At 32.2% G+C, this 12204-nt stretch overlaps 1 protein-coding gene across 4 annotated transcripts in view; it reads right to left on the reverse strand.

Annotated features, from left to right (window-relative positions):
* Positions 1-12204, reverse strand: part of LOC106758545 — a 28722-nt gene that overhangs the window by 14502 nt on the left and 2016 nt on the right. For all 4 annotated transcript variants that reach the window (XM_022779889.1, XM_022779888.1, XM_014641461.2 and 1 more), the window contains exons 3-8: positions 5707-8793; positions 5348-5581; positions 4525-5235; positions 3570-4382; positions 2350-3090; positions 1401-2228 (exon numbers count right to left, since the gene is read on the reverse strand). In XM_022779889.1, the coding sequence (XP_022635610.1) occupies positions 1401-2228; positions 2350-3090; positions 3570-4382; positions 4525-5235; positions 5348-5581; positions 5707-8727 (6348 nt within the window). In that variant the 5' untranslated portion in view covers positions 8728-8793. The remainder of the gene's footprint in view (positions 1-1400; positions 2229-2349; positions 3091-3569; positions 4383-4524; positions 5236-5347; positions 5582-5706; positions 8794-12204) is intronic.

Genomic DNA, 12204 nt, shown 5'->3' on the forward strand with positions numbered 1-12204 from the left:
GAATTTATCGACGAAATTATTTGTCGGTAATGTATATTTGAATTAGCGACAAATTTTATTGATGAATTTTTTCGTCGATAAGTGAAATATGCATTACCAATGAAATTTATCAGCAATTTTTTTTTTGTCGATAAGTAAAAGATGCATTAGCAACATATTTTTCTATTGATAAGTGAAAGAGTGGTGGAAAAGTTCCCGCTTTTTTTTATCGATGAATTTTTCCTTGGGTAATGCATATCCCATTACTGACAGATTTCTTTGTCGGTAAGTGAAATATGTATTATCGATGTATTCTAGCTATGGATTTTTCGTTGGTAAACAATAAAAAAATTTCAAAATTCATTAGTAAAAGCCACAGATAATACAAATTTACTGACAGATATATTCCTGTCGATAAAATTTCGTCGGTTATTTCAAGAATTTTTGTAGTGATTTATTTCTCAAAATAAATCTATTAAATTTTACTAAAGAAGTTCAAGATGAATGATGGTAAAAATGTTGCCACTTCGTTGGTATGGTAAACAAGAAGCTTCAAAAAGATGATTTAGCAACCGTGGCACAATTATCAGCGGAAGCAGTCAAGCAATATGGCTACGAAGAATATTTGAAGAGATGGGTGAACCATAAGATGGACCAAATATCACTTCATTCGAGATGAAGAGGCAACTAAACAAATTCGACTCGAGTAATGTCTAACAAAAAACCAAATTGCAGATATTTTTATGAAGCCATTACCAAGACCAAGATTTAAATTAATGCCCGATTCTTGGAGGAGTTACCAAATTTGCATCAAGGAAGAGTATTAAAGTATAATGCAAATTCTGGAAGAATGTAAAAACTCTTAAGATAAAAGAACTCAAATGTAATACAAATTTTAGAATATTGTAGAAAAGCTTAAGATAAAAAGAAGAAAAATCGAAAATATTCTACACAAATAAAAATCTAGAAGATTTCACATAAGTTATAACTAACATTTTTTTAAAATAATTTATGAGTCTATAAATACCAATGTAATCTACCACACTTGAGCTAAGACAACATCTACCTCAAATAAGACAACTACAAATTTAAATACATTTCTTCCAACTACTATTTTTTACGTTCTATCATCTTCACACATTTTCTATCTCATCAACTATTTTTTTTTCACAACCTAAAAATACTAACATTGTACCTAGTAAAATAATTATTTTTAAAATAATAATCCATCAAACAAAACCTACTGCTAAATAATATAATATATTATAATTGATTTGAGCTTAAGAAAAGAGTATTTTATAACAAAAGAAAAAAAATAATAATGTAATACAAAAGAAGACATTTACTTATATATATATATATATATATATATATATATATATATATATATATATAAAATAATTAGGATAAGTAATTCTGACCTTTTCATGAAATAATCTTTGGACAGTTGTGTTGAGATCGACGTAGAAAGTGAAATCAGAATCATCGGATGTTTGAATCCCCGAAAATATGGCTAGTTTCGTGACTCCTTCAGAGAAAGTTTTCATATTGGGACATTCAACTACCATCACATTTTGTAAACATGAGCATTGCAAGGTGGCATTGCCTGAATAAAAGATTATTAGCCTCGGTAAGTATTTCAGCGTAATTGATCTGAGTCGTCCAAATACTATCTCATCACAACCATCTTCATCGTCCTTTTTCACAACTTCTTTGATTGATTCACACTTCTTTATGCTTAGATTCTCCAGTTTCACCAAACTTTTGAGTGTTGCAAATGTGAATAAATATTCCATCTTTTCACAGAGATTCACACATAACTCTTTAAGATTGATGAATGACACTGCACACAAAACTATGTTTTCTACTCGAGGGCAACTGTAAAGATTTAATAATTTAAGCTTTTTGGAGTATGGTTGTACCCACGGGTGCTCTAAACCTATACACTCTAACTCACTTAATTCCGACAAATATAATCGTTTCAATCCAGCAAGTACTTTGTCGTGAACTTGAAGCTTTTGAGAGGGAAATATCTCCTTCAGACCAAAGCATTTTCGTACTCCAAGCCCTTCTAAATTGGGTAGCTTGTGAAAGAAATCAAAAGGCAAACTCTCTTTCCCATTGTTAACATCCTCAAAGAATAGTGTAAGAATTCTTAATTTACAAAGAAGGTCTTGTGGCAAACGTGCATCAGTCATAAGCTTAATGTATTCCTCATTGAGTACCAGTCCCTCCAGTTTGGGAAAAACCTGACAATTGAAGTCAAACAAATTCAAAAGGTAATGTGTTGATGTTAGTTAAATACTATTAACAGAAAAATATATCGATGAAAAGAAAAGCCCAAAAGGTTAAATTATATTGCTTCATTACCTTTTCAATTGAGAACAAAGGTTGTTGTAAGTTAGTTGGAGCCTTTAAAACTTCTTTTTTACCATCATCATCAAAGTTTGATCTGAATACCTTCAGCTTAGGACAACATTCCACACACAACATATATAACAAGGGACATTCTAGATGATGCTTTCCAGGGTAAAAGCAACTCAACAGTGGCATCTTTTCAAGATATAGATATGACAAACAAGGGAATTCAAACATAATTGTTGTTCCATGTTCCATTTTATCTTCTCTTCCAACTATTTCTACCATTTTCTCACACTCCTCTATATAAAGTGTATTCAACTTCCCAAGATGTTTGGCAAGTGATAAAGGGAACAATGTTACTAGGCTTCCACAACCATCAACATGCACTCTTTCCAAATTGTAAAAGCTGACAATTTCTTCGATATTTTCCTTCCATACACATTTTAAATTTGACAAGTGTTTTAAAGTAAGCTTTTTCAAACGAAACACCATTCCATGCATCTGGATTTCACTCTCGTCTACGTCAAATATAAGTTGTGCTGATTCGCATTTCTCCACATTCAATTCTTCTAAGTTCTTCAAATAAGGTAGTACATGAGAGGGAATCAAAGTATCTCTTTTACATGCTTCATCAAATTCCAATTTCTTCAAACATCCAAAGAAATTGTCCGGAAAGGAAAATTTGCCATGTCGAACTTTCCTCTCGGGATAATCAACAAGATTTATATCCTTTGAATATTCAAAAGAAACCTTAAAAAGAGAAGAAACTAAATGTCAGATGTACTTGACAATCAATGATTGAATAACTATATAAAAAGTCTTCTATACTAATTCTTATGGTATATGTGATCCGCACTTTTGTTCATTATATAATTTATTATAAAAAATTTGGAAAAATGAAAAAAGTGGAAATTGTTTCAAATAATTCATAGAGTATGATAAAGGTCATCGTTTGCAGAAATTTGATTGTGAAATTGTGCTAGACATTTGGATATCAAATCCAACTTGATAATATAATCCATAAACCTTGACCTATGAAACTAGGAAATAAATTACTTAAATCTGTACAAAATGACATAATGTCCATGCTTCATATTATTTATGTTTTGCAAAATAATTGAATTATTAATTATGAAAATTTGATGCAATGAAAATTTATGTTTTTCAAAGTATTCTTGGAGATATGATGCAAGGAAAATTTGTGATGATGAACATACTTTAATGCATACCTGGTCTGTGAAATGTGTTTGTAGAGTGGCATTCAAATCACCTTCCCAATACCATTTGTCTTTATCTCCTTCTTCAACATGTACTTTTTGTAGGTTTGGAGCACTTTGGACTTTAGATAGTTTTGTCATTTGAGGGCATTCACTTACTACTAATTTTTCTAGTAGTGGGAATTTTAAGTTACACTTCTCAACACTAGAGAAACTTGTGAGATTTTGTAAAGACACCAATTTTAATGATTTTAATTGTTTAAATTCAACCTGTTGTACTTTTTCCTCTTCATTTTCTGCAACGATTTCCACAATCATTGGGCAGGAGCATACCTTCAACGTTGTGAGTTGAACCAAAGTTTTAGCAGTTGAGAGTGTCATTAAATTCCTCATCATACAGTTCACCACTTTTAAGGATGTTAAGTTACTAAAAGATACCCTCGATGATGCTAAATTTGTCAATTTTTTGCATCCACTGATGATTAAACGTTCTACCCTTTGAAGAAGCACATCATGATCAAAACCAATGTCCTCTAAAGACAACATGTTATATAATCCTAACTCTTTAAGTTGGATAACACCACCTATTTTTCCACGTGAACTAAGACTTTCAGGAGTCCAAATTCTTTTCATGTGACAAAGTCCCAGTCTTAGACTTTTCAAATTGGGAAGTCTATGAAGAAACCAAAAGAGAATTTTATTATTCTTCAATCTATACAAGGTAAGTTCTTCTAGTTTATGCATTCTATAAACATTAACAATGTATTTCTGCAACCACTCTGCTTCCTTCAAGCTCACCGACATGTTTTCCACGTTATATATTGCCTAAGTAAATAAATAAAAAAATTATTGTTAGTATTAAAGACGTATTCTATATTGCTAATTCACTCTTTTCATAAAAAACAGAACATATTCTATATTTCCAACAAAATGCTTCAAAAAAGAGCAGAACATATTCTATATTTACCTTTTTTGTAGCTAAAACAATTGGTTGTTCTTTTGAATTTGTGATTTCTGAAGTCAATCCTTCGAGCATGCTACAGTCAACTATTTCCAATATCTTTAATGGTGGCCACTCTAAAGTATGAATTCCTGAGTAGAAACTCCTCAATTCATGTAAGTCTATTAACGATAGAGTGTTTAGATGAGGAAATTTAAAGGTGATAGGAGTTTCACTTGAATGTATGTCCAAACCAATAATCTCTGTCATTGCCCAACAATACCATACCTCAAGGACTTCTAGTTTTTGTAGGTCATTAGCAATACAAAATGGAAAGAGATATTTCAATTTTGGACTCTTATAAACTTCTATTCTTTGCAAATTATTGCATTTGAGTATTTCATCGGTGTCACCCTTCCATACGTTCACCAAATTTGGCAGCTTTTCTAGAAATATATTAACCAAATTTGCTTCAATAATATCATAAGTGTGCCGAATATTTGCAAAATCAAATATGTTTTCAACCAATTCGCAATCTCTAACTGTCAAGCTTTGAAGGCTTTGCAATCTTTGCCCCATATAATTAGGAAAAATTGTAACAATTTTATGGCACTCTCTTATCACCAAAGAGTTCAAATTGCTAAAGGAATGTAAACCAATATCAGATTTCCAAATGGTAGAGAGTTTCTCCATGCAGATAATCTCCATTTTCTTCAACTTAGGAAAAACATCAATATACTGTTACAATAAAAATACTTTATAGGTGAGCAATTGAAAGACCTAATTACATAATATGTCAGACAACAAAGGATAACATTAATCAAACTCAATATTAAATGAATCCACACACCTCTGCATCTTCCGGACGAAATATATCCTCCATCATTTCACATTCACTTACAAAAATGCTTTGAAGATTCGCCAAACTTTCAGCCATAGAGAATGATAGTAAATACTTTAAATTACCACAATCTGTCACATTCAATGTAAGCAAATTTTGGAAAAAATGGTTACATTGGTCACTCCATATCTTATGGATGTTGATGGAGGATAATTCCAACCATTCTAATTTGGGAGTTGAGACCTGTAAGAACACACAAAATGTCACAACAATAAGACTTCATTTCAGAAGAGTTTTTTCCCCTAGAGAAATGACAAAACTTAGAAAGTAAACATTACACATGTAATTATGATAAGGTTCTCACATACCTTTTCATTGAAGAGTGGAAGACAAGAATTGGTGACCCTGTGATCATCATCAACAACAATATCTTTGTTCCTTTGTTGGATTACTTGGTCTTGCATCGGGTGTGCACTACCACGAATCTTATCAACATTATATAAACAAATAAATGTTGGTAGATACTTCAATATTAAAAGTCGTAACCGGGGAAACTCAATCTTATCATTCCTGATAGTATGAGTTTGACTTTCGTTTGAAACTATCTCCTTCAAAGAATCACAATCACACACTTCAATTGTTTCAAGCATAGTGAGGAGTCTAACCATAGAAACTAGGAAAAGGTTTACCAATTTAATGCATGTTTGAATCTTGATGACCTTTAAATTATGGAAAGAGGTCTTGATAAGCTGATTGTCACAAATTATTTCCAAATTATACAATTTGTAAAGCCATATGGACTCTAATTTCGGAAAGGCGACAAAAGAGTGAAACCGCTCCGTTGGATTGATAATATACTTAATGCCAAAATTGTGTACAATGGATAAATGTTTCAAATTTGGAAATCCTTCAACATTTAATTCGTAGAAAATATCTTCAACATCATTGAGTTCTCCCAACAGCAAATGTTCAACACTTTTGAACAACATTTTAATCCATTTTTCTGAATGAATATCAATACCTTCTTTTAGGTTTACTGCCAAAAATTTTACCTCCTCATACTTGTCAGGGACTTTGAATTCTCCCACTTTAAGCAAGTTAAACAAGTTGAATTCACCAATGACAATCTTGTAATTATTCAACCTGTCAAAAAACAAATTCTGGGGAAAATGGGAAGAACAATGGATGTGTATGTCTAGACTTTGTAACTTATTCAAGTGCCTCAACTCAGAGAGACTAGCATTTTCACTTGTCATATTCTCTTCAGCCTCCCATATAATCAAGTTGTCTCTGATATAAAACTCCTCTAAAATGCCCATCCTCGGTATGATATTGGAAGTTACTTGTCTTAGTTTTAAGCAATTGCTTATGTCAAGAAATTGAAGCTTATCCAATTTCCCAAAATCAAGAGGCAAATTTTTTATATTAGATCCTGAAAAAGTAAGGATTCTTATATTCTTTAACTCAGCAATGATTGAAAGGTTCTCTCCTAAAGTGCATCGCTCCAAACAAAGCATTCTCAATTTTTTTAGACATTTAATTGATGAAGGTAAGCAAGACAAAGTAATACCAGTCAGTACCAACACTCTGAGTCGAACCATAGATTTAAAAAGTTGATCTGGTATTTGAAAAGACTCATTTTGATTATCAATATGTAAGACTTCAAGTCTAGGACAATGGATACTCTCAGGAAGCTCATCATTGATGTCACAGAAGTGTATGAAAATGGCAGAGTACCTTTCAAAGTCATTTTCGTGAGGCCACTCATCAAGAATTGCATTTTTCATATAAAGCACATGTTTTTCCTTGGATGATATTGAAAGAGCAACATCTCGCACAATGTCATGCATGTTGAAGCGGTCAATAGAATAACTTTTCACCAACAAACTCGATTCTTCTAGCTCTTTTATCATCTCCTTTACTCTTTTCCTCGCATCTGTAATTGTGTGCACTCCTGGAAGCAAATTCAAACCAACACAGAATTTCACCAAGTCCATAATCAAAGCATCATTTCCCATTCTTGCACACTGTAAGAAAATACACTTAAGCTCCTCATTTTTTAGATGATCATAGCTCAACTTTACTGAGAAGTCAGTAAATCCCCATTCTGATGTAAAATTTTGTCTTTTAATCTGTTGACAGACATCTTCCCATGTGGATAAGCTTTTATTCTTTAGTGTCCTTCCTATGGAAACTAAGGCTATTGGAAACCCAGCACTCCATTTCGCAATTTGAGTAGCATTCCTATCAAACTCAGAATTTTTCACACCAGCAACTTTCTTAAGCAAAGTCTCTGATTCCTTTTCATCAAGGACTCCTACAGAAAAAATTGAGCTTTCTTGCACATCCATTTCATTACATAATACTTGTTTATTTCTAGATGTTAGAAGAATTTTGCCTCCTCTATAATCCTTAGACAACTTTTCCTTTCTCATCTTATCCAAATCAACTTTTGAAAACTCTTTCATTTCTGTCTTATAATAACCAAAATCAGATATGTCATTGTTGGAACCAAAATCAGACATGTCATTGACTTCTTGTTGGCTTGCATCATCATTACATGGAATCCCGAGTTTATTAAAGTCCACTCCACCCCAAAGATCATCAAGGATAATAAGGGTGTTCTCCTTTTCATTCTTTAACCTCTTTCGAATACGATCTACTCTTGCAATCTCACTTTCCTCTTCCAATTTCATTCCTAGCATGCCAGCAATTTGCTCTTGAATTATTTTGAAGTCGGGATTTCCTGTAATATTTGCTATGATGACTGTCTCGAACAAATTCTTTTCTCGAGCTTTGTTAGCGATTTCTTTGACTAAAGTGGTCTTACCCACACCACCAGGCCCATAAACTCCAATCATACCAACTGTAGAGTCTTGCAGTGCTTTCATGATCATCTCCATAGTTTTAGTTCTTGATCCAAAGCTTTCATAACCATTGTTTGAAAAAGTAGCATCAATGGACGGAAATTCTTGGTACGAAACATTGTCAAAGGAAGTTTTCCAAAGCTCATTTCCTATGATTTCCTCAACCATCTTTGTAGCTTTTCTACCCAGTTGATACCTCAGTCGGAAATTATTTGGAAAGAAACCAATTGAGCAAATTGTCTTTGCATGACATTCATCATTAATATAACTTTTATATTCTTTTATCTTATCATCCATGAGGGTTAAGCAACGTTGAACGTCCTTTTCAATTTCTTCTGCACTCCTTAGTGCACTATCAACTTGATGTTGTAGTCTCTCCTTATTATGTTCCAACTTCTCAATGTAAGATTCCAACTCTTTAAATTTGTCTTTGTAATTAAAAAAGTAACCCACTTGTCGTTTGACCAAACTTGCTGTAATATTAAGTGCACTTTCAGTAGCTGTAGAGACAATTGGATCCATGGTCCCTTGATAATGGACGCTTTCGTCTTAATTGTTTCCTTATTACTATGATTAGTCCTTCTATTCCTAAATAATACAAATGCACAATTTCAGATTTTAATAAGAAAAAAGATAAAACATCTTAATTGTGTTTTTATTTTTGTTTTTTTGGCTTTTATTTAAAAAATAAAAACTAGTATGCATGGGTTCTTGACGTCAACTTATAACATAGACATAATTTGTTTTATTGTGCTTAATTAGGGGTTCATAGTCTTTATATTTATATTTTTTTTATAAAATTACAAAGTAAGTAAACTCTGAGTGTAAATATTAGTATAGTAAAAGATAAACTTTGATCTTTTGTTCAATTTCTAATTTTTGGTCTATTTTTATCTTAGTTAATTAGGTTTCTTTAATAAGTTATTTAAGTAATAAAACTTTTGATATAAAAATATATAATTTTAATTTAATTTTAAAACTCAATTAGTTCTTTATCATTTGTTTATCCATACATTTATTACTTTAAAATTTGGTGATAGGATATTTTTTTTGTTAGGTTGGATTCCAATTGTGTATGAAAAGTCTAACTTAGTTAAATTCGTTTTCTCTCACTTAACCTAAGAGAAAAAAGTTGTAGTCTTTTGTGAGAAAAAAAATAGATAAAATTTCTTAGCAAATTCACTTAATTCCCTCAATAAAGTTGTAATTATTGCTTTATCACCATTAGACCACACGGAAATTTTTTGCAGCATGTTCGTGACATAAATTTCATTTCATTAGTTTGACTCTTGAGATCGTCAATTGGAAGTTTATGGTTAGGTATATTAGACGCTCACACTTACTTCTTTTTTTAATTTCACTTTCTTTGTTATTCTTATTTGAGAGTATTATTATTAGGGATAACAACATTTCAGATTAGGCATGGATTGAAACTTGACTTGCAAAACAAAAATCTAACTCGCAATTCGCCCACTACCACCGTGGTTATTTGCTTAAAAAGTATCCGCAGATATTTTAAAACCTGTGAGTATTCGTAGATAGTCACAAAAATTAAAAAATATATATATATATTTTATATATTTTTAAAATAAAATTTCAAAAAATATATTTATAATATAATATAAACTAAATTAAATATAAATATAAATTTAAATTTAAATTTTTTATTAAATTTTACCTAACCTCCAATTTGCAAGAACAAAACCGCAGCATAGAACTCCAAGATAGAAAACCCGAAAACACTGCAAGATCAAGAATCCTAAAAAGTCCCAAACCAGAAAAGAAGATCATAAAGTCCAAACTTGCTACAAGGTCAGGAAAAACCCTAATTACAGGAACCCTAACCCTAAATCACGAGAAACAACAACCCTAAATTCCCAATTTGAAAACTCTCAATCTCGAATAAGAACCCCCAATATTTCGCCACCCCGTGTAGAGGAAAAACAAAGAAAACTCAATCCCAAAATGGTGAGTCAAACGTGAGAATCGAACCCATGTGTTGCGAAGTCGTCGTGAAACGTAAAAGTCTCCTCCCTCTGCAAGACGAAGTAGAATAAGTGAAGGGAGAGAAAATCACCACGAGACCACCTCCTTTGTGCAAGCCACAAATGATTTTTTCCAAAGTGAATTGTTCACACGAGAATAGAGATAAGAAGAAGCTTGAAGCTTCTGGGTTTGCTCGCTAGAAATGTAAAAGAGAAGAGATTGGGAAAATAACTCTGAATAGAGTTTTTGAGAGAAACTAACGATTAGACGATTGAGAATTTTAATTAGGGTTACGTAATTTTTAATTGAAAAGTTTTGCCATTTTTTAAAAGTAATAGAAAGAAAATATAATTTTTAAAAAATATAAATTAAATTATTATTATTATTATTTTTTACGAGTAACAGGTATCTCTGGACTAAATAGTATAATTATCCTAACCTGATCTGTTTGGAAGCGGATATTAAGATACTCAATACCCGTTACCCGCGAATAATAAATATTCACNTATTAAGATACTCAATACCCGTTACCCGCGAATAATAAATATTCACGGATAGTAACTACTCGTCGAAAATTTATCTGTGGATATTTACGTATGCTAATTTTTTTACTATTCTTAATCATTGTTTTGAAGTATTGATTGATAGTATTTGATCCTAATGAAACATGATTGATTGGTTAATGGATTTTTACTTCTTATATTAAGAAAGTTTTCTTAGGTTAAAACAAATAAATTTTTTAATTTAATATTTTTTTATTTAAAATATTAAATTTAATTTTGTAATTTATTATTGTTATTATTATTAATAATAAAAATAGAAAATATAAATTAAAAAAAAATCTTAATCAGTATTTAAAAGTCAATAAAAAATTAATCAAAAGCTGCTGGTGAAGTGTTAATCCACATTGAAAAACTTATTGTTATTAATGAAAAGAGCAGTTTTAAAATTTTGGAAATGGAAGACGAAAAGGTGAAGGTGCACATAGAACTACTCTCTCATTTTTGTTGCTGTTTTGGTATAAAAAAGTTGTGTTGTCACTGTTAAAACATATCCGCTAATTGTTTTATAAATTTCTGAGGGGGCTTAATACTTTTACTGGTCCCAATTATTGTTGGTTATATTCGAAATGATCTCCATTTTTTTTTTTTCAATATAGTCCTAATGAATGTAATTTGTGTTCAATTTAATCCTTTTCGCAAATGTCGTTTAAATAGTTAATGATCATTGCTCCAGCTATGCAAACCCCAAATGAGATGACATTTAACTACTGCCACGTCACCATCTTCTTGAACCTTCAACCGAACCCTAACGCCACCATAGAGATCGTCCAAAGTCACCATGTCGCCGTGAAGTCGTGCCTGCAAAGAACCATGGCAGCCATCACGCACAACCTTCATGGCCACCACCATCAAAGTAACCATCTCCCCCAAATCTCACGAAACTCTCCTCAGGCCGTTGCGCTAACCAGATCACCTCTGCGCCTTCGCCATGACAGGATTTTCTCAAGTCGCCGCTGCCAACATCTCATACCTGCAAATCAAACACAAGCACCTAGAAACAGAGAAAGCTGAATCGCACCACCCAAACCGCTAAGTCTTCACCGACAATAATGTCGCAACCCACCCTAATCTCGAATTCCATTCAAATCTTCATTCTCGCGTATCAGCCATGAATCATCCAAATCGAGAGCTTCATCGTCAGCGTGACAATCCTTGTCACCGTTGCGCAAAGCTCCAGGGCCATCATCTTCTCCAACATGCAGAGAACCACATCGAAATCTAGAAAAAATCCCAAATCAAAGAGACATAGAATCGTGTCGTTGCTTGTCTCCATGAGTGCTTTCTTACACAACTAGGTTCGTCTTCTTCATGCTACCCTAAGTCACACAATTCATGAAATCATCTTCCATTGAAGCAAAACCACGAGCAACATTTTCCTTCTCGCAGCGTAAGAAGGTTTCCCTCAAATGCAGAACCCTAATTTTGGGGTGGTAAAGAGACTACCACGAAG

Source organism: Vigna radiata, chromosome 4 (assembly GCF_000741045.1).
Source record: "Vigna radiata var. radiata cultivar VC1973A chromosome 4, Vradiata_ver6, whole genome shotgun sequence".
Taxonomy (NCBI): Eukaryota; Viridiplantae; Streptophyta; class Magnoliopsida; order Fabales; family Fabaceae; genus Vigna; species Vigna radiata.